We start from the raw sequence: 21,715 nt of genomic DNA, 5'->3' as shown, positions 1-21,715 counted from the left end.
ACTTTGGAAGTGAGGAGTAAAAAAGTAAACACAGAAAGATGTTTTCATACTTTCAAAGTAATTTTATCGATGCTCAATCTGCTAAATACTGATCTTAATTACATTTCATTGTTCTACAGAAATAGAGAAAATTCTCTGCAGACCTTGTACCCCAGGATGAGTCCATTGCGGTCAGTCTCTGGGACTTCCCCCCACCGCACCAGGATGCTGCTTGAGGTGGTGGCGAAAGCTGACACGTTGGTGGGACCACTGGAGGGCACTACAATAAGAGGTAAAGGACAGAGCTTAGCACACTTCAAGCACACCCGCATGATGAAGTGTGTGGTTGGAATGTGTATGCATATATTTCCTTTCTCACCCGACTCCCTGGTCCTGCCGTGGACTGGCTGGCTCCAGGGCCCAGAGCCAATGCCATTGATGGCCTGAACTCTGACCTCATACTCTGTCCACTCCTCCAGGTCCTCAATTGTGAACTCCCTCTCCAGCCGGTCCATGATGACATGGGAGAGAACTCCCCCTTTAGACCCGGCTTTAGAGTACTGGACCCGGTAGCCAACGAGATCTGGATTCCCATTGTATTCCCACTCTGGAAGAGGCTAAGAGGATTTTTTTTCGGTTTTTATTCCCCCAATTCAACCAAGATCAATATAAATGACATCATAACTAAGTGCATAATGAAGCAATAAGCCATGAGAGGCAGTACTTTACAGTGATTTTACAACAGCTAAGAGGTGTTGTCAGGAACGATGAGATGCAATATGGGAGGAGAGGCTAAACCCTCTCAGCACTTCACTGTATTGAGAGGTTTTAATAAAATGTGTTAATAACCCATTGTTTGAAAATAAAAGCACATTCACTGAATCAGTTAAATCAATTATAACTTAATCCTAATATATTAATACTTTTATTTAAATAGGTAATATTATAATATAGTAATAGTAATGTAGTAGGGAAAGGCAACTAAAGCCATGGCTGCAATACTGGTTTGAGTACATTAATGCTACAATTAACTTTTATGCAAAAGTGTGTTTTGGGGGTGCTTGCAATCACTGTAAAAGGCATTCAGTCAGTAGGAATCTCTATGCAGTATATCTTACACTGACTCATGCATAATTGTGCATGCTAAGTGAGCAAAATTTGTGCTGGGCTTATTTCTATGAAAGTGCCAGGAAGTGGACCACAAAATTTTTATTACAGTTCAACACCCAGCTTTTGAAAAGGCCCACAATCATTCAGCTATGTCATTAACTTGTAGAGCCATATCACATAGCTGACACCCCTCGGCTGTTAAATCCAGGTAACATGCACTCTTTATAATCCTGCAGGAGCTGCAGGAGTATCTTGCATCTGTGTCTCTCGCTGCCTGGCACTGCTCAGGCACTGCTCAGGCACTGGCACAGCAATGATAATGGACAGATGTAGCGAAGAATAGATTAGACAAACGCTGACGCAGGAACCAGCAATAATCAAGGACAGTGCATGCAGCTTTCCAAAACCCTATCAGTGCCATCACCTGTATTCATCAAATAACAGCCCCAAGAGCACAAGGACAGATTTACAGAAAAAGGAAAAGGCAACATTTCACGAACAAAAGAGCACAATACAATGAAGACATAATATAGTGTGCTAAAGTCTAAGGTTCTGAATTAAGGTTTCGTGACAAAATGTATCCTTGTGAGACAATTAAGTTGAAGGCAACTGTCATGGAGAAAGTCATAATTTACTGTCAAACCTTTTAATATATGAACATTTCGATTTTTGTGATTTTATATGCAAAATTAAATCGCCCAAATCTGATTTTATAAAGCTTATCTTATAAATGTTGTATCCACTTAATATCCCATGGGCATTTTGCCAGTTCAGTCCCAACAGGATTTTACACCATACCAATGAGAAGGAACAAAAAGAAAACACATAGCAATTTCAAGTAGCTTGTTTGCATGCAAAGGCATACTTAAATCTACAGCACAAATTTCATCAGTCCAAGTCTGAATAGGAATGTATCTTATTATAAAATCATAGTGGCAATGAGTCATGGCAACTTACCACCCAGCGAAGCCACAGGCTCGTCTCGCTGGCTGTGCGTAGGGTGACATTGGCGGGGGAGATGTCTGGAGGGGCCTGCAGGGTCTCGATCTTCCTGGAGGGCTGACTGGGCGGACTGGTGCCCACAATGTTTACCTGACTCATTCTGAATCTGTGGTAAAGGAAACCAGCTGATGGTGGATAAATCATATAACGGTGGATTGGATTACATTAGATTAGATTAGATGAAACTTTAATAATGCCCGAAAGGAAATGTTGTCATTGTAGTAGTATAATGTAAAATAGGATCTATTTATGAGTAAAGAACCAAAGATTGATTAATAAAGACAAAGGGTAACAAGTTACAAATGTTTAGATTCATATGTGTGTGTGTGTGTGTGTGTGTGTGTGTGTGTGAGACAGTGTGTGCTCACCTGTAGAAAGTATAGGGGTTCAGGTCCAGGACCTCCAGTGATCTAGCATCAGGTTCATTAGCCAGCTGATGAACCATCAGCCACTCTTCATTCTCTCCTATTATACCAATCTGAAATGCACAGAGAGAACGGGGTGATATCAGCAGCTAAACAAATTGATGATTGAACAAATTGATCGACAAATTAACTGGTATCGTAAAACACGCGCACCAATACTAAGTCATCAAACAACTGTTCTCATTATGTTGAAATGGAAATGAAGCGTATTACCTGGGCTTCAACTTGCCAACGGGATATGGATGTCTTGCCATCATAACCAGGTTTGAACTGCAGCGTGACAGAGCGAGGGCCGATGTTGGAGATGGCTAAATTGGTCGGAGGACCGGGCAACTCTGCGGAAGAGGATAAAGGAAAGACAGGTTAAAATAACATTCCAGCTATCACTGCTTTTAGAAATAGCTGAGTGGAAATCAGCTGAGTCCCAGAAAGCAGAATGACTGTTTTAAAATCTTTTAGCCCTTACTAAGTACTTATGAAAGTCAAATAGTTCATCTTCTGATTTCAACACTGACCTGGGGGTACACCAGAGGAAATAGTGGAGGCTGAGAGCTGGCCCTGGCCCTTGGAGGTCATGGCTGCTACCTGGATGGTGTAAGTGGTGAGGGCAGTGAGCCCAGTCACCTTGTACTCCTGCGTTAGGTTGGGCAAATAATGGGTCACTCGAGTATTGGTCCTGTTGAACTCCTCCCAGGAGATACGATAGCCTGGAAGAATTGGCAAAATTTAAGTAGTAGTAGGTAGGTAGGTAGTGTCCACAGTAAACACAGCTCGGTGACTTGATAAATTGAGAGAAGCAGAGTTATATCGTTATCTTTAATGGTTACCGGTGAGAACACCGTTTTTCTCTTGAGGCTCCTTCCAGCTGACTTTTAGCGAGGTGTCCAAGATGTCAGTGAAGCTAAGGTGGCCCACAGCACCAGGGGCTATAAAGAATAATAAAAAAGTGGCAATAAACGAACAGAGCAACAGCCTGACAAGTAATTATTTTACAAATGCTATAATATACTGAATGGGAACACTTACTGTCCTCATGGGTGCGTAACCGCTGTGGTGGACTGCGTGGGCCGTCTCCGGGGGTGGTGAAGCACAATACTGATGTGTAGTATTCTGTGAACCTTTTCAGGCCAGAGATGTAACCAACATGAACGCTGTCCTGGAAGTTGGGACGCACCGTAACCACAGCGACCTCGTTTGAACGACTGGGTTCCCACGCCAACAGCTGGAAATCATGTGATAAGGGACAGGAAGTTAATGTGTACAAAACTGGTAGCATCAAGATTCACGTACGTTTTAATAAAAAGTAAAGAAAAACGGTTCACATCTGTTTAGTTTATGATTCACCGACACTTCTGACTGAGGGCCCTTCTATCTCTGACCACTAGAGCGCACTAGTTGACAGAAAGGGGCTGCTCACCTTATATCCCTGGTTGATTCCATTGATAAACTGAGGGCTCGGGGCACTCCAGGTAAAACGCACCGTGGTGGAGTTGACAGCCTCGGCTTGTACATTTCCTGGTGGCACAGTGGGCACTGATCCAGAGGATGGAGAAAAAACAGGGAGAAGGAGAGATAGAGTAAGAGGGAGAGAGGGGGAGGGACAGGCAGAGGGAGGGAGAAAAAGAGAGAATAGTGATGAGATAGGAAGGGAAAAAACTTGAAACAGGCGCTTTCAGGCCAGCCTTGTTTAGAGCGTGAGAATCAGGATGAAGATTCTTTTTTTTTATTTTGGCTCATTTGGGGAGGTAAGTACATGCCAATCAAACTGGGTGTGAGAGCTGTTGCCTCAGGCGGCTTCCAGGTGAACCCTGCAGCGGTTTGTTTGAAGTGAGCATGCGATTGTGATGTAACACCGGAAAAAGGTCAGGGACTCGCACATTAATGAAGCTGAATGGCCAGTATTGGTTCTCGTCTCCTATCCTCAGTTCTCTTTGAATGTATTTAAATGCACATCATGATCTGCTCTTGCGCGTTTAATGGAGTGAATGACGGAAACATCCAATTAATGAGAGCTGAGTTAAACAACATGAATGCCTTGTTCGTTGTTGTTATTCCCCGACAGTAACTTGGTTGATGAAATTATTATTTATTTTTTGCAAGGGAAGTGACACGGAAATAAAATGGTGATGTTTGCCATAACTCCAAGGTTTCAAATTTTTGTTAATTAAACACAACGATCTTGAGCTTCTTTGCAAATGCAGTACATTTGTTTATTTGCAGAGGCACCAGACTCTTATTTGGACCCGCTTATTAATTTATCGACTGATCAAACATCACATGTATGCTGAAGTTTGCAAGGTTTTAATGATAATGTGTTCCAGGTAGAATCCGTCAATTTCAAGTATTTTATAATCATCTAGCCAAAAGAAACTGACAGCAGCAAAAGCCATCTTTTATGCACACAAACACACACACCTGCTCAGTGCTCATAATATCAATGAGCTACGGAGGAATGTAAAGATGAAACAGCGAGAAAAGACCAGAGAAAGCAGATCAGGAGAAATGACTGTCATTAAAGTTTACGTGGAGTACAATTATAATAACAACTCGGACAGCGAGCAAGTTTGTGAGTGCGGGGCTCAGATCCACTGCATGAGACTAACACCCTGGTTAAGGAACGTCAGTTTTTTGTCTCTGTATAGTATTTTAGACAGAAAGCCAAATAAATTAACTTAAACTTAAACCCAGTGTAACCAACTGATATACAACACCTGTAAAATCTAATGAAATCAAAATATCTGCTGATTCACCCTCTCTAATAACTGTATTTGAGGAACAGGGACTGGAACAGAATAGGAAATGGAAACCCTTCCAATTTTCTCTTGAGAATATTTAGTGAGTCTGGTGTAGAGGATCTCTGTTCATGGAGTGGATTTAACATGACAGGGATTCAGAGATATGTGAGTGTGTTAAGCCTTTCAAAGCTTTATATACAAGTTAAAGGAATTTAAAATCAAACTGGAAGCCAGTGCAGCATATCTAAACCAGGAGCGATTTCCTTTTTCTTGTGTTTGTTAAAGTCTAGCAGCAGTGATTTGAACTAAATCTAATCTGATCTAAAAACATACTTTTTAGGAAGCCAGAAAAAGACCATTATTCAGTCTTCTTGTAATAAAAGCGTGGATTCATATTTTAACATGCTGATGCATTAGCTATAGCCTATGATTCTTGAAAAAAATTCAGCATGTTAATGCAAGATTTATGGTTGAGTCACATTGTAAAATCACACTTTGGCTTTATACCTCAGTTTGTTCTGAAATACCAGATTGTGTATTCAATTTAGATTTGGTACCAACAATAATCGTAGATTTGACTTGGTTTAATTTCACAGTAACAAAAGTGACTTTCATCCTCTGAAGATTTTGAATAGACAGGTAGGCAAGGAACATAAGGTGTCGGAATCACTGGCTGTGACGGAAATATGTAGCTGTATGACACCGGGGAAAGTTCACAATGTGTGCTCTAATTATACTACTCTTGTACAATGAGAAAAGAAGTCAACCGAGGCAGCTTGCTTTTGCAACACTGAAAGGTATGTCAGATGTCTTACGCACATCATCACCTGGAAATTTATGTGCAGAAACAATTAAATATGTGCTGAGATAGAGGCCGACTGACGTCTCCAGGTGGTCAATATGAACATTTTACTTTCTGTGAAATAAAACAACGCTCAATAACAGAATTCAGAGGACAAAAACAGTAAACGCAACCATAGGTGATAGAATAAAAATCAACAAAAGAATGTGGTTTGGATTATGAAGCTGTTGGCTCATGTCTGCACACAATTTGTTGTACAGTACTGCAGCACTTTAACCAGAAATTAAATGAACTAGATAAAACCTGACAAAAACAAATAGACAATGCTGAGAGGCAAAAAGCACTTAGCCGTTTTCTTGTACGTCTTTTACATTCCTTTAAAAGCCTTGCTCCTGGTTTCTGCCCTAACTGCTGACTTCTGATCGAGACAGGTGTAAGTAGTCTTCAGAACAACAATGCGGGAATAACCTTTTCGAGGTTAGGAAAGGATTTTTAAAATCATTCTGCAGAGAAAGCCTGGCTGTAAAACTCTTTTTATCTGATTGTTAAAAACAGATGATTGGATTAACTATCAGTCAGGTTTTGTGCCACAGGCTTAACATTATCCAAGGGACTAACACGATGAGGCCGGAGGTAATTAATGGAATTTGTAGAACCAAATACAGCCATCTCGTACTTAAAGCATCTAAGCTGCAGGAAAAATGTTGAAATTCATAACCTGACTTAACTTGGCTGCTTGGAATGCTTGTAGGCTTTCTTGGGAATATACAGTATATATGATACAAAGCCTTTGTGTAGCCCTTACCTCCTTGCAGTGTCCATTCAGTGACTTTGTGGCTGTAGGTGCCCCTTCCTGCTCCATTATAGGCTGCTACCTCGATCTCATAGTTGGTCCAGATGATGAGGTCCTCCAGGAGCAGACTGTTCTGGTCTGGGTTGGTAATGTTTTTCATCTGACAATCCACTGGAAGCCCTGACAGACAGTACCTGGTAGCAGAGGGAGTAATCGATAGAGAGGGGGAGAGACAGACCAGACAGAGACCACACAGACAGACATGAATATAAATATATTAGAACAGGTTCTCAGAAAAAATAGAGAGGGAGGGAGGACTGTAATGGAAGAGAAGCCATGCAGAACAGTTTTAAAATGGTTACAAAAAGAGAGGTGACAACAGATGAATGGAGAGGAAGGTATTTAATTGACACCAATTATTCTACTGCAGCAGTGAGCGAGAACGAAGCGAAATGGAGAGGAAGAAAAGGAGCTGACATAACAGTTATTATCACTTCTGAATGGCATTGGCCCTTGACAGGCACCTATCCTTGGGAAGAAATTAGGCAGGTTGTCATGGTCTTCTTACCTGATGATGTAGCCCTGGAGGGGACCATTCTGATGGTTCTCCGGGGGTGGCTGCCATTGGATCATGATGGACTGATTGGTGCGGCCACTTGCGATGACTGTCTGAGGGGGGGCGCTGGGAGGCTCTTCAGGGAGAGTTAGTCTGCGGCAGCAAGGGAAGAAAAGGAGAAGGGATAGAAGAGACAAAGGGTGAAACTATGCTTTCATTATCGTGTGTTTCTGCATATTTCTATCCCATTTCATCATCAACATCAAATCATAATAGAGCCCACTTTTTGTATTTTTCTGAACACCATAAAGGAAAGTTGGGATAAGTGTGGCTGTGTCTTTATCCAAAAAATATTCTCTATAATACTGTCCGCAGAGGGACATCTTGCTGTGGCATGACAAGGATAAAACAGGCCTTGGTAAAAATGGAGCAGCACAATAGAGAGCCAGCATGAGCGAGAGAAAGATATAAAAGAACAAGAAAGAGAGATCCAGACAGACTTTTCCCTTAAGTCAATTTAAGATGACATCTTGATTTCTTCCCAGTGCACCGGAGCACTGCTTTGGAGGAGATGAAGCAGAGTGTTTAGGATCAAAGAGGTGTGCCAGAGAGACACCTCAGAAAAGCCCTGCACCCTCACCGACTCTCAGTCACCCTCCTGTGGTGCTCTCTTGTCTGCGCACATTCACACAGGAATTCAGCTCTGTGAATGAGCGTGTGGTGCAAAAAGGTGCGTGATGGGTTGTGATGGCTTTCAGTTTGAGGGAGTTCCTTGCCACAGGTATAAAAGCAGCAAATGGGCTGTGCTGATGTGGACAAGGTCAGGCAGTAGTGTGCATAGGTGAATTGTAATGAGCTAAGAATGCATATGTTTATGAGTGTGTGTGGGGTGTGCATGCATGATGATGACCGTTTAGTCTTGCCAGTCAAGAAAATTCACTTGAGATTTGATTCTGTGTGAAGCTCTGCCTCTTTCAAGCCTCTCTGTATTTTGCTCATGAAATACGGCAAAGACAGTTAATAGGAGGGAGAGAGATGAAGCTGGGTCAGCGCACCCATCAAGTCGTCACAAAGCGCAATTTCAGCTCATTCACAGTTTTATCTTGAAAAGGCCCATCCCGAAGCTGGCTCATCTCTCACTCACTCCCGCAGGAGTGAAGACCAAAAAAACAGCAGGAAAAAATCACGGAATTTTCTATTGAACTGCCAAGTCGAGGGGGAAGAACGGGTTGTTCCAGAACTGTGAAAGCCTTCAGAGTGCAATGCTGAACTCACAGCAAGCATACACATTAAGTTCCACAGTCTACCAGCAACATTATTAATATACAGCAGAGGCAGCTGAGTGCAGTACCCACCGGTCAGTTTCTTTGCTGAACTGGCCTCTGCCGACATCGTTGACGGCGCACAGGCGGAACTGGTACGATCGCGCTGGGATGAGGCCACCAACAGTAACCCCGACAGACTCTGGTTCAATGTTGGCCAGCAGTACCGTCCAAGGGGCATCTGAGAGTGAGAATAAACAGAGCTAGGAGCAATAGCAAGTGAACAGTAAATGACCTTGTGAGAACATTTACATTCTTGAGGAAAATCTCTTCAGCACTTGCAAACTCCAATTTAAATCCAATGTTATTCCAGACTATTAGCGCACGCCATTGTTTCATTTTCAGTCATAATATTGCGGCTACTGATAAAAAACAAGTCATTTATTTTGTGTACACTCAATCTAAATATCAGATTGAAATTCAATTATCCAAAAACCAGATCCCATCTGCATCCTCGGATCCATTCTCCTTTTAATGAGTTGTCATCTTCTCAGTTAGCCTGAGCGTCGATGAGAAATGGCTGACCGATTTACTCTCTATGGGTGAAAGCATTCCCACTTCTTTGATTTTATCAAGCGAAAGGGAGATAAGAGCATTGGGCATCAACACAATTTGGTTCTCCTGATCATTTGCAAGGAAGCGTACAGGTGAGGCAATTGAGGTATACTGACTGCAGGAGGTAAGAGAGGATGCGATTTTAGGGAGACAACTGAAATGGTGCATAATAAGAAGGGTTGCAAATGAGCGCTTCCTTTTAAATGACTAAAAGGAAATGCATCAGTTTTTTGAGAAACATGCATTGTTAATGGTGACACTGGTGCCTTAGTGATAAACCACTCACTGTTTTCTGAGACCTCCAGGATGTAGCGGATCAGGGGGCTGTTGCCATCAAAGGCCTGGGCCCATGTAAGGTTGATGGCCCTCTTCTCTGTGGTACTCAGAACTGCTATTGGGTTTTCTGGAGCATGAGGCAGCTGCCTGCATGTACATGTATACATGTGAGAGGGGACAAGTGATAAAGAGGAATAGAATCAGACAAGAGAGGCGGCAAATAACAGAATCAAACAGCCAAACCAAGAGCCTTGCATTGTAAATATTAGAGGGTTTGATGGATTAGAGGAGAGCAGTGATAAACCACAACAGCGGAGAAAATATCCATCTATCATGTTGTGGCCCGACATAAATAAGAGAGGGAAAAAAAAATACAGACATCAAGATAAGACAGGGGAGACATGAGGCAAATATGCAGACCTGACTCTGAGGTGGGCACTGCGGGAGTCATTACCACCCACTGAGGTCACCCTGCAGGTGTATGTTCCAATGTCACCCGACCACGTCTGGGAGATGTGCAGGGTCCCGTCGGGATCCAGCCGCAGGCGGGGCAACGTGTTCACGTCAATCACTGAGCCACTCTTCTCCCACACATACCTGGAGGTTCAAACATGTGTATGTAAGAGTAGTACACATACCAGGGCGCACAAACACACACAGTCACACTTTAACACTCTATATCTGTAAGCGTGGTGAAAGTAAATCCGTTTGCTTTGTGTCAGATCATCCAGCAAAAACACAGAAGGCGCTAACACCAATGAAAAGCCCTGTGGGGCTGATGGCTAAGTGATTTGTATCTGAAAAACATCTCTCTCTGTCACACATACAGTACAGCCCCCCCCAACACCATACATAGGCGCACACGCGTGCGCACACTAGGAGCTCTTGTGATTAATTGCGTCTGTTTGGGCTTTCCAGCTAATCTCCTCTGTGTTGCGTTTAATTAAAGGCGCTGTCTGAAGTTATTACTCTGTTTACATATTCATCTGTTTACCCCGCGATCTGATCAATGCCTTGGGCCCACAGGTGACAGGCACTCTAATCACTGGGCTCCAAAGACATCATTTCACTCCCTCGGAGACAGATGCATGTGCACACACTCTATCATGCTCAAGTCTGTCTGAAGAGTGAGGAAAAGCGATGGACTAATTCCTCAATCAGACTCTAAGAGTTTCAAAATCTTCCCATAGGAGGTCGTCTAAGGGTGGATAAACACTATAAGATCTCTTGCAGATTTCATAAACTAATTAAGCACGACATTGATACCCAAGCGTGTTTTCTAGACTAGGGTTGCATCAAGGAATAGTTACAAAAAAGTATGTGATGTCTGGCATTTATTAAAAATTGTTTGTGAATAAAAGAAGACTACATACTTGAAAAAAATTCCAACAGATATTGCAAGTGGATGTCATCATTACCTGACAGTGACACTGGGGTCATGGGTCACACCACAGGTCAAAACAGCCTTTGTCCCTTTGATGACACTCTGGTCTTGTGGCGGTTTAGTGATGCGGGTACGTGCTGGGAACACACAGAGAGGTTGTTATTCACAGACTGTGTTTGAACAGCGGATTGAACAGAGCTTACTGGACTTGGTCTCATCTCTCACTCAATGTCCTTCTGAAACAGAGTGATTCACACAGTATTTCTGATGGGTGGTGTATCTTGCAAGACTTTCCAGGACTGAAATTTGTCATTTTATGCACAGGAAATGAGTACATGCATTAGTCATTAAACTGTAGGCCGAATATCTTGACAATGACTTTCAGGAACCAGGTAATTTATAAGTTATGGATTAAAAAAGAAGTGTGTTTCTTTTTCTTGTTTAAAATATTTATAGTATTTTCGGTAACACTTTCTATGAAGGTCATCGCTATAATGACTTATGCATATATTTATAACACAATATAATGCTTCCATAAGACATTATAACAGTTGTTATAATCACTTACAAACATGCATTAGGCGCTATAGCAAAGTTCATAATGTATTATGACCTTTTGATTTAATGTTTTATAAGTAATAGTAATACCAGTGTATATCAATGTGCGGCAAGAATCTCTGACCATGTTCCATAACAACAAGCAATTGAGGAGACATTTCTTTAGGATTTTAATGTGTAAACGAAATGTTTAGTAATTATCCAGAATTTACACAAGATGGATCATCACCATCTGAATTTTAATCAAATCGAATCGTGAGGTGCCAAGAGATTCTCATTCCTACTGCCCAAACAGTATGCCCATTCAATTACTTTAAAATGTCTTTTTTATAGGCTACGTTTTGTGAAGTGGTTGTCTTTAATCGTCCACTGCATCTGTTAGGGCCTGTCCATAGGCTCGCCATTCATCTGTGATTACATCTGAGCCTCGCATTAACGTTACATGATGTTGGTCGGCAACAGGTCTTCTCTTGAGTGATCTCTCACCACCCTGACAATGAGTTTTCTTGATGTAATTAAGTTGTGTTTTTGTGCTATACTGCAAAATGTTCAAAATCCATACAGATTGTTCATAAATTGAAGAAACATAAATAAAAGTTGTTTTCCTGTGTGTCACTTTACTTAAAGCAAACAAAGACATGCTATATAACTTTAAACATTACTATAAGCTATTATTCCATTTTATATCACTAATTGTAAATGGTGACTAAAGTGTATTTATAACGAGGCAGAGTCGATGGTTATAATGTGTTATGGAACATGGTTGGAGATTCTTGCCGCAAATTGATATAAACTGGTATTACTCTTAGTTATAAAATATTAAATCAATAGGTCATAATACGTTATGAACTTTGCTATAGCGCCTAATGCATGTTTGTAAGTGATTATAACAATTGTTATAATGTCTTATGGATGCATTATATCGTGTTATAAATATATGCATAAGTCATTATAGTGATGACCTTCATAGAAAGTGTTACCGTATTTTCTACATGCGCTGGATGAAGTGAAGACACGGGTTCACAGACAATGCAAGCAATATGAATGGTGTGTACAGAGTATTCACTTTCTGTTATGCTTACCCCAGACCACTAGGTCGGCTGAAGCTTCATCAATGCCCCTGGAGTTACTGGCCATGCAGGTGTAGGTACCAGCATCAGACAGGTGGGAGGGACTGATTAGCAGGCTGCCCGACTCCAGCAGGGTGAACCTGGGCAGCTGGACAGAGCCACTGGCCAAGACACGTTCACCTGCAGGGAAGGGCAGAAATGATTGATGGTATGGGATAGAGGACAGGGGAAAAAGGGGGAAAAAAGAGAAAGAGAGATTAGGGTATTGGAGAAATGTCAGGGAAAACAAACAGGAGTGAAAGCAGTGCAGCAAAAGTAAAGAAGCTTGTTTGGAGAAAATGCATAGTCTGAATCCTTTCTGTAACTCTTGCATAACTTCGACAAGCCCAAATGCAGGACTTGAATGCTGTTGACCCACGTACCTTTCTGCCAGGTGATGGCTGGCCGTGGGGCTCCTGAGGTCTCACAATGAAGAATGACTGACATGCTGTCAATAACGGCGCTGTCAGAGGGGCCAGCAGTGATGTTGGGAGCGATACCTGACAGGGAAGGGGTTCAGCCACACACACAGAAACACACACGCACACATACAAACAAAATCAGGTGAGACAGAGGTGATAATGAGAGACATAAACAGCTTTCTCCCTAATAAAGCAGACGGCAGCTGAGAGCTTAATAGACTTGACAAAAGGGCCGGCTGTCAGGTCTCATTCTCAGGGACAGCTCTGAGAATCTGACAAGGCGCCTCCGTTTCTCTGCTTCTCCTGCACATACTTTGATTCAAAAATAGCAAATAATTGCCCGACAAATCTGTCAATGCAAAGAGATATACAGATAGATGGGTGTAGGAGGAAAGCCAGAGAGAGGGAGAAAAGAGGATTAGAAACGAGAACAGAGGAGCGGATTTAAGAATAAAAAAGAGGGAAGAGAGAGGGGAGGATGAGCAGAATTAAGCAGCAGACATGCAGATAGCTTTGAAAAATGTTCAAGGGGACGTACTAGTAACAGCTAGATAGGTGTTTGTCTGGATCTCTCCTGCGGGATTGCGGGCAAAGCACTGAAACATCCCTGTGTCATCTGGCAGGAGACCGTTGATCTGTAGACTACCTCCTACCAACACCCTGTACCTGGGGATCTTTACCGGGCTGATGGGCACAGCGTCTTTATACCACACTATGTCTGGCTGCGGTGTGCCTGCAGAGAAAGGAGAGGATTTATTTTTTCCCTTGTCACTGTAACCCTTTTGTTCTTTTTGTTCTTGTTCTGGTACTTCTTTGCTCTTTCACACACGCAACAGTACAGAGATAAACAAACACCACTAACCTCGTGCCTGACAGGGGATATCCACCACCTTCTCCATCTCTGCACTGATGTGACTTGGTGGCTCTTTGACAAACAGAGGATACTCTGTTTCGAAGAAGAAAAAGAATTAAACGTTAAAGCCTTTCAAAACAACTCACAAATCATCTTTGTTTTGTTGTTTTTTTATCTCTGCCCTTCTCTGGTGAACTAGCAGTGCCACTCCAGGAAACATCAACTCAACTAAAATGACACATTGGTTCAATATTCGGATAATTTAGGTTCAGCTGCTCTGTGCGAGGTTAAAATGTAAACTGAGGGTTATTTACCGAGAACATGCAGGAAGGCCCCGGCAGTGACTGAGGGGACACTGCTACTGCGGAGTGATGCCTCACACTCGTAGTAGCCACTGTCACTGACTGCAGGCGAACTGATGACCACTCTACGGCCGAAATCTCGGATCCCCGTGTTGACCAGTACCCCGTCTTTCCTCCAAGTAATACTCATTTTGACAAGGGGTCTGGTGTAGAAAAAGATGAAAAGGGGAAAAAGAGCGCAAGAGATAGGGAATGTGGTTTTTAATACAGATTCATATTCTGTTTCAAGGTTATGGAGCATTGAGGGAGCAATGGGATACATCTGTCATTCTGATTAAGTCTTTGAATTGGAGATAATAGTCTGAATTCAGGCCTGGGATTGCGCGAGGTAGGGAGAACAGAGTGAAGCCTTGAATCAAAGGGAAGAATGGAGGAGAGGTACAAAATGAAAGACGTACAAAATACGTTTGTATCATGTTCAAACAAAAGATTTCAAAATTCATTTAAATCACAAAATATCAGATGTGGAGGCGAGAGAAGGTGGAGGTGTTTTGATAATGTGTGCATGTTCCTCCATGTGCATTTGCATTTTCCTCATTATCCATGTGTTGAAATTTACCTCGCATTGGCAACACACTCCATGATAGCCTCGTTTCTCCCCATGGTTACACTGGTGTTCTTGGGGGGGATGATGATAGAGGGGGCGATGGGGTCTGCAGGACCTCCCACATCTATCAGACACACAGAAATGCATAGAGGTGGATATAAACATTTGAAAAAATCTATACAACATGCAGACCTCAGATTAAGCCTGGGCTTCTACCTATTATAGCCGACTGAGCATGATTTGATCCTTACGTAGAGACTGACAATCTGTCACTTTCACCAGCAAGTTGCCAGCATGCTATCACCCATCTATTAACACCTCTGTCTTTACTTTAGATCCTTTTTCTAGAGCACACAGTGTTTCCTGAGCACGGTGTTAGACCAGGTGTTAGAAGCCATTATGTAGCATAATTGAGACAAACACAAAAGGCGATTAAATGCAGCACCATCACTCATGGGTTTCACAGAGCCTCCAGCCAACCATCGATTCACTGCCCTCAATCAGTGATCTTTCTCTGAATCTGATCTCATTTTCCCCCCAACCTCCCAGGAGTATGGGTATGGGGCTGTGCGCTCTTTATGTGTTTATATGTATGTATGTGAGTGATTGCACGTTTACGGTGTATTGTGTGCAGAGTCTGTATACATACATGCAAGTGTGTTTGTATGTGCCAATGTGCATTTCCATACTTCTTTTCAAGGCTACCCCAAGTTAACAGGGTCCGTCATCAAGTTTATTTAATGATTATTGTTATTTTGTGCCATCTCATTGGAAATCAGACCCATTCAAGGCACATTTTTGTGGAATCTCAGTGTAATGACAAAGTTTCCTCTACAAACACAGCCTGAATGTAAGAGCAGCCCTCCTGATGGGCTATTGCTATTTGGCACTGCTTCCCTTTTGATTGCTTCATTCCAGTCTCCAGCTTTTCAGTTGTAGAGTTTAAAATCATGATTTCACAATTTTACAATCCCAGTTTAACACAGCATATTGAATAAGTTGTTAAAATACAATTTACAATGTGAAATTCAATTTGTTTGTGGGGCGCCCACATGATAAATTCTGAATGAACTACGCTGCATAAGGCTGAGGTTGAATTTTTAAAATCACTGTAAAGCATGGCCTAGAGTACAAATGTTCACAGTAGACAAATAAGATGCTTATTGTATTTAAAAGTATAAACCAGGTAAGTGGTGGACCCTGACCCTAAAATGCATTATCATGTTTTGTAGACAAAAAACATAAATTGGGTTTAGAAGCGAGAAATCTGAATGTAGAGGCAAAATTTGTCCTTTTAAAGAGATGTGAGTGTGTGTGTGTGTGTGTGTGTGTGTGTGTGTGTGTGTGTGTGTGTGTGTGTGTGTGTGCGTGTGTGTGTCTAAAAGGCATATTTAAAGGCAGAGGATTTACCCATTGATGGATAAGTAATAGACAAATTGTGCAGCTGAAAGGTTTTTGAATTCTACTAGACCTCCCAATTAGTCCATTTCATTATGGTGGTACAAGCATAATCTTGAGGGCATTATTGACATTAGTATCAATTAGCATAGTGAAGACCAATCAATCCATGAAGAACAGCTTTCTGTCCAGTCGTCAGATGAGTCAAAAAATTGAAAAGAAGAAGAAATAAAAACATGTTGCAATGATTTGCCTAGGTCCAAGGGATTTATGAGGAAAAATCCAAATCACTTGGATCAGAATTTCTTGGCTAAAATGTTAGATTACATGCATTTGGCTGATTGATGTAAATTTTTGTTGCCTCATTAAAGGGTGAGATTATGAGAAAAGTTTGATTGTTGTGGGTCTTATGGTCTCCGTGGAAAAGAAGTAGATGTAGAGAGAGGAGAGGAGGAGGAGAAGAAGAAGTGATTGATGGAGAGGGCAGATGAAGAATTCTATCAATGCTAACATTCATCCTCTAGCAAGAAGAGTAAGACATCAAGAGTAAGCAAACTGGTTATTAAGATCACTAATTGGTAGGTGTACAAACAGCACATAATATATAAATAATCTATGAATGGTCCATTGATTGGAATTGTTGATGCAGTCAATTGTTGATGGAGCTCCTGTGTAAAATTGTCCCCTGCAAACAGAGTGCAGATATTAAACTTTCTATCTATTTAAGGTTTATCAAACCTTTTGTGTAAATATAATATTGAAACAAGTTTGTTAAGTTAAGTTAAAATTTCATAATATTTCGCTGTTGTCTATTTGCCAGGGACACAGTGACAACTGGGAATCCATTTGAGTTGTCAAATAACTCATTTTATTTTCCAGTAGAAAGGACTCGTTCCTTGGCAGACATTAATTAATGTCGTTCAGTTCATAAACTCTCAGTGTTGAGAAAACCTCAAGTGTGTAATCTTCTAATTAAAAGGGAAAAGTAAACAACATGGTGACCTGCATAGCAAATTCCTGCTACTAATGTCACCACATTGTTTACATCTGTCCATGTTCAAAGACAAATGTAAACCTAAGTCAACTGTAGTGAATTTCACACTCTAAAGAATAAAACAAAAACGCAAAATGTCTGTCCAATTGGAGTACTAGCCAATGTCAGATTGCTTTTTACTAGACTTGGCTCTCTCTCATTTGTATGCTCCCTTTGGATCAACACGCTCCCTCTACTGCATATTTTTCTGTCTTTTCTCCACAGAATTGCTAAAATGAACAAATGCAGCTGTAAAAAACTCATTGACTTTCAGATGCAAAATACGGTTGTATGATCCACAAGGCCAGATTCAGTGATATTCAGTGATATCTGGTCCCCACAGATTGCTGTGTCATGCGTATTGAGTGCTGAATTATAAACTGTTTGTATTAATAATATGATGAGCAGATGCTGGAGCGAGATATTTAAAATCATCATACAATAGTCAAAACTTCTATCAGATAAATAAGACAAATCCTATGAGTGTGATATCTTTTAACAAAGGTTGTTTTATATGTGGTATAAAATAAAATCATAAATATTATCTTAGGGGCCCGCTAGTTAGAAATATATTAAGGGAGTCCTTTAACTGGCTAGTTGTACTAAACAGAGACAGACTGATTTTGTTTAGATGGAAAAAGGTGACAGAGGTGGGAGGATAGGGATGCGTCAGGTTCGGCAAAGCATGATTTGACATGTAGCCATACTAGCGTGACCAATGCCAAACCTTAAGTTGTGAACATGTTGTTCATAAGTGAGGCCGACCTTCTAATCTGATGTGTGAGTGTTTGTGTGGGTGTGTGTATGTTTAATCACCTGGTTCGCTCAGTGTCATTTTCATAAATCTACTTTTTGTGAGGAGCGATAAAACCGAAGGTCCACTTTATGAGCTTGCACATCCAGTCAGTCAGACAGGTGCTGCTGGAGCTCCACCTAAAAGGCATCTTATGACCGTAATTCACTGCTCAAGCCAGAGGTTAGAGGAGGATGGCAGAACAAGAGGACAACTATTTGGGTGAAGGTAATGTGTATGATTATGTCTGTTGGACAGAGAGAAGAAACGGCAGAAAGGAGTGATACGATGAACCAGTAGAGGGCGCAATCTCTGCTTCTAGCATCTGCCTGAGCCACCTGTTGTGTAGCTGCTATGTTGAATAAATAAGTGTTGAGCTGAAAAATAATATGACAAATAAAACTTTATTTTTTTTTTTTAAACTACATTCATCTGCAACAACCTGTTAATGCAATATGCTGACAATCTGCCAGCGATGAGTGTCTTTCACTCAGTGGGCGAGGGAGTCTGTTGCTTAAATGTGTGTGGTTGCATGTGCACCTGAATGAGTGTGTGTGTCTTCATGTGTACTTACTCTCCACTGTGAGTGTGATGGGCTGACTGGTTTTGTTCTCCCCATTCTTGTCATTGACTGCCTGGGCGTAGTAGCGTCCCGCATCAGGGGCCACAGTGGACAAGATGACCAACGTGTTGTCCAGGGTGATTGCACTGGATGAATATTCATGCACACACAAACACACACATGCACACATTTGTTTAGCTTTTAAGGACACTGCATTGCCTTACATTCATTCCCATGACACTCACTTATACTCAACTTTACCCTAATAAAGACAAAAAGAACTTTAGGTAGTGCCGAATGTAGCTAAATCAAGTAACCAATTTGCCTCTGACTTCGGCATTCCAAAATATGTCCCCAAACACACACCAAACACATACACACATTAACAAGCACACATATACACTCATATCATTAGGCTGGTGAGTGCTTGTTTCTCACAGTCAATAAATCCTGAGGGTAAACTGATACACAACACACACACACACACACACACACATTATGTCTGAAATGAAGCATATAAAACAAGTTTTATGAGCATGTCTATCTACAAGGTACCAGTGCCTTAAAGAGATAGTTCATAATTTATCTTGTTATTTTATGCACACCGTTCCCGCAGTAAGTCAGTATGTGGGTATACAAAGCGTACCTTTATTTCAATTGCTGTATGTTCCCAGGTGGCTTAAGATAAGTTAGGCTGGTCTTGTCTCATGGACTCTGTAGGCCAGTCTGAGTTTTGCCCAGTCGGCCACGTTTTCTTTGGTTGGAAAAGATTCTTAATATATCCAGATAAATTAATAGGTCCTACAGTAGCTTTTGTACAACTCATGAATGTAGCTGTTGTTGCGTATTTGTAGTATAGTTGTAAGATGTGAGTCACAGTCAGAGTCCATCTCTGTGCAACTTGCTCCAGTATATAGTGCTGAATAATGGCAACAGACAAATGCTGAAAGCTTAAGTACATAAAGTCCCTAATTTAGAAATATACTCAATTTTCACAGAAACACCCCAATATTTCTTTAAATGCTGTAACCACTCACTCACTATAATGTGTTGTATCATGTAATTTCAGCTTGCCTGATCTGTGGAGTGTCTTTTGTGCTTAAAATGGATTTTTGATTTGTCCCACATTAACTGCATTAACAGAACTTATGAAAAGCTATGTAGGATACAATTAAACAGGATGAATAAGTGTAAAACCTACGCAATAGCAACTGGCTTGAAAAATACCAACCTATTTCTTTAGAACGGCTGAATGTTAGTTTGGCTGATGGTCTAAAACGTTTGAGAAGGGCCCATTAAATGAGAGCTGACGTTAAGCACGCGGCAAGATTAGGCTCTTCGTATCTGCCAGCATCTGCCTGATCAGTGCAGGATAAACAGACACACTCCTGGACAATTAGGAGACGTGGTTCTAACCGAGTCAACAGACACTTACATGCAAACACATAAACACCAATATACACACACGCCTGTGAATATCAATGTGGCCTGACACAAAGCGAGCAAACAAGCGTTAAATGCAGAGTGTCCTGTCAGTGCCTCTTATTGTCACAGAGAAAAGCTTCACCGCTTCACTTCTGATAAGAGTCAGCTGCATAGTAACCAGCTCTGGAATTGGTCGAAACACATGGAAGGGGTTGAGGTTTTTCTTTCAATTTCCTTCAGTGCTTGTACTGCGTTGTTGGAGCCCTGTAGCCAGAGCGTGCATGCACCAATCTGTTCTTCAAGCGAGAGCACGCAACTCAGGGTAAAAGTCTGCATGTCAGCTACAACATGGCAGAGCTCACTGCTGAATAATAGATGAGGAGGTGATTTCTGAGGATTTGTGTGGACTGTCTACCTCTATTTGTCTGAGTGGCAAAATTAATCTCAGGTGATTACCTGCACAGTATCTCTTCAGGAAAATTGCATATCTGAACAGACAAAAACACTCACACTCGAAGCATAGCCTTTTCAGATATACAGTCACCCACAGAACTCCCACACTTTGCACTTACAGCCTCACACAGATTGTTACCACATGCACATATGCACACACACACACACACACACACCCCATACACACAAATCCACCCAGGGGTGAGGGCTGTCAGTCAAACATATCATCAATGGAGGCCTTTTGTCCAATTTTGTCTAATTGGTTCCCCTGCTGCCTGCTCTGTCTCTACCTTTCAATCATTCTGCCTGCAAAGTCAATAGGGGCGATATAATAACCCGCTTTATCACTGAGAGGGGATTCAATGATGAACACAGGGCCTGCGCCAACATTCGTTCATCAACTACTCTGCTCAACTTCATTCATGGTGTGTGGGGGATTGTAGAAAATCTGTGAGCAGTATTGAACTTCTTGGAGTTCTCTGAAGTGAAAGATATTCTGCTTCAGCAACTCAACGTTCACCAGCAACTCATATATGAGAGCACTTGTTCAGACATGCACAGAAAAACACAAGTCACATGCACACACGCTCTGCTAAAACTAAACAAACTGAAGGTGAAGGTTGACTTACATTCGGCTGCTGGAGGGAATCTTACGGCCATCTCTGAACCAGGTGATCTGTGGCCTGGGGAAGCTGTGTATCTGCGGGGCGTGGATGAGAGCACCCTCACCCTGGGATACAGTTTGAGACCTTTCACCCTCCACAAAACCACCCATATCTAGCAGTCATAAAGAGCATAAGAAGGGATGAAAAAGAAGGGGAGTAAACATTGAATTAATACTAGGGAAATTGTTGGAAGTGCATGCCAGCAACAAATCAAATGAAAAGCAAGAATTGTCATTAGTACCACATCATGTACCTTCTTCAAAAACTAAGCTCCTTTACTCTGAGTGACTCATCCACATACTGTGCATGACAAGCCTTTAACAAAAACAGTGTCCTCCCCTTAAGCTGTCAGAACTGGAGATGTATGGAAATAAACCCACACTTACAGGCAACCTGCACTTCAGTACTGCACTGCATTATAGCGCCCACTCGATTTCTCACAATGCAGCGGTAGTGGCCGGCGTGCAGCCGGTCCAGCGAAGGGATCAGGTACCTAATCGGCACACACAACACAAAGTGCCATTAGTCATCATCAGCATGACAGACAGCGACATTTGTCATGTTGGCGCTTGTATTCCCCAATTCGCAAGATGCTA

General features: G+C 41.8%; 1 protein-coding gene across 2 annotated transcripts in view; it reads right to left on the bottom strand.

The window, feature by feature from the left end:
* The window catches only part of sdk2a (sidekick cell adhesion molecule 2a), an 84,214-nt gene that overhangs the window by 13,500 nt on the left and 48,999 nt on the right, over positions 1–21,715 (bottom strand). For both annotated transcript variants that reach the window (XM_046042851.1, XM_046042857.1), the window contains exons 2-25: positions 21,506–21,612; positions 21,084–21,231; positions 18,589–18,722; positions 14,803–14,914; positions 14,196–14,386; positions 13,891–13,974; positions 13,567–13,761; positions 12,990–13,106; positions 12,580–12,747; positions 10,974–11,076; positions 9,976–10,152; positions 9,566–9,702; positions 8,758–8,905; positions 7,415–7,555; positions 6,859–7,040; positions 3,934–4,049; positions 3,543–3,738; positions 3,344–3,442; positions 3,032–3,223; positions 2,730–2,851; positions 2,460–2,569; positions 2,047–2,197; positions 359–596; positions 144–259 (exon numbers count right to left, since the gene is read on the bottom strand). In XM_046042851.1, coding sequence (XP_045898807.1) covers positions 144–259; positions 359–596; positions 2,047–2,197; positions 2,460–2,569; positions 2,730–2,851; positions 3,032–3,223; positions 3,344–3,442; positions 3,543–3,738; positions 3,934–4,049; positions 6,859–7,040; positions 7,415–7,555; positions 8,758–8,905; positions 9,566–9,702; positions 9,976–10,152; positions 10,974–11,076; positions 12,580–12,747; positions 12,990–13,106; positions 13,567–13,761; positions 13,891–13,974; positions 14,196–14,386; positions 14,803–14,914; positions 18,589–18,722; positions 21,084–21,231; positions 21,506–21,536 — 3,408 coding nt within the window. In that variant the 5' untranslated portion in view covers positions 21,537–21,612. The remainder of the gene's footprint in view (positions 1–143; positions 260–358; positions 597–2,046; positions 2,198–2,459; positions 2,570–2,729; positions 2,852–3,031; positions 3,224–3,343; positions 3,443–3,542; positions 3,739–3,933; positions 4,050–6,858; positions 7,041–7,414; positions 7,556–8,757; positions 8,906–9,565; positions 9,703–9,975; positions 10,153–10,973; positions 11,077–12,579; positions 12,748–12,989; positions 13,107–13,566; positions 13,762–13,890; positions 13,975–14,195; positions 14,387–14,802; positions 14,915–18,588; positions 18,723–21,083; positions 21,232–21,505; positions 21,613–21,715) is intronic.

This window comes from Micropterus dolomieu, linkage group LG02 (genome assembly GCF_021292245.1).
Source record: "Micropterus dolomieu isolate WLL.071019.BEF.003 ecotype Adirondacks linkage group LG02, ASM2129224v1, whole genome shotgun sequence".
In the NCBI taxonomy this organism is placed as follows: Eukaryota; Metazoa; Chordata; class Actinopteri; order Centrarchiformes; family Centrarchidae; genus Micropterus; species Micropterus dolomieu.
The sequence above is the reverse complement of the archived record's forward strand: the minus strand, read 5'-3'. Positions and strand labels throughout refer to the sequence as shown.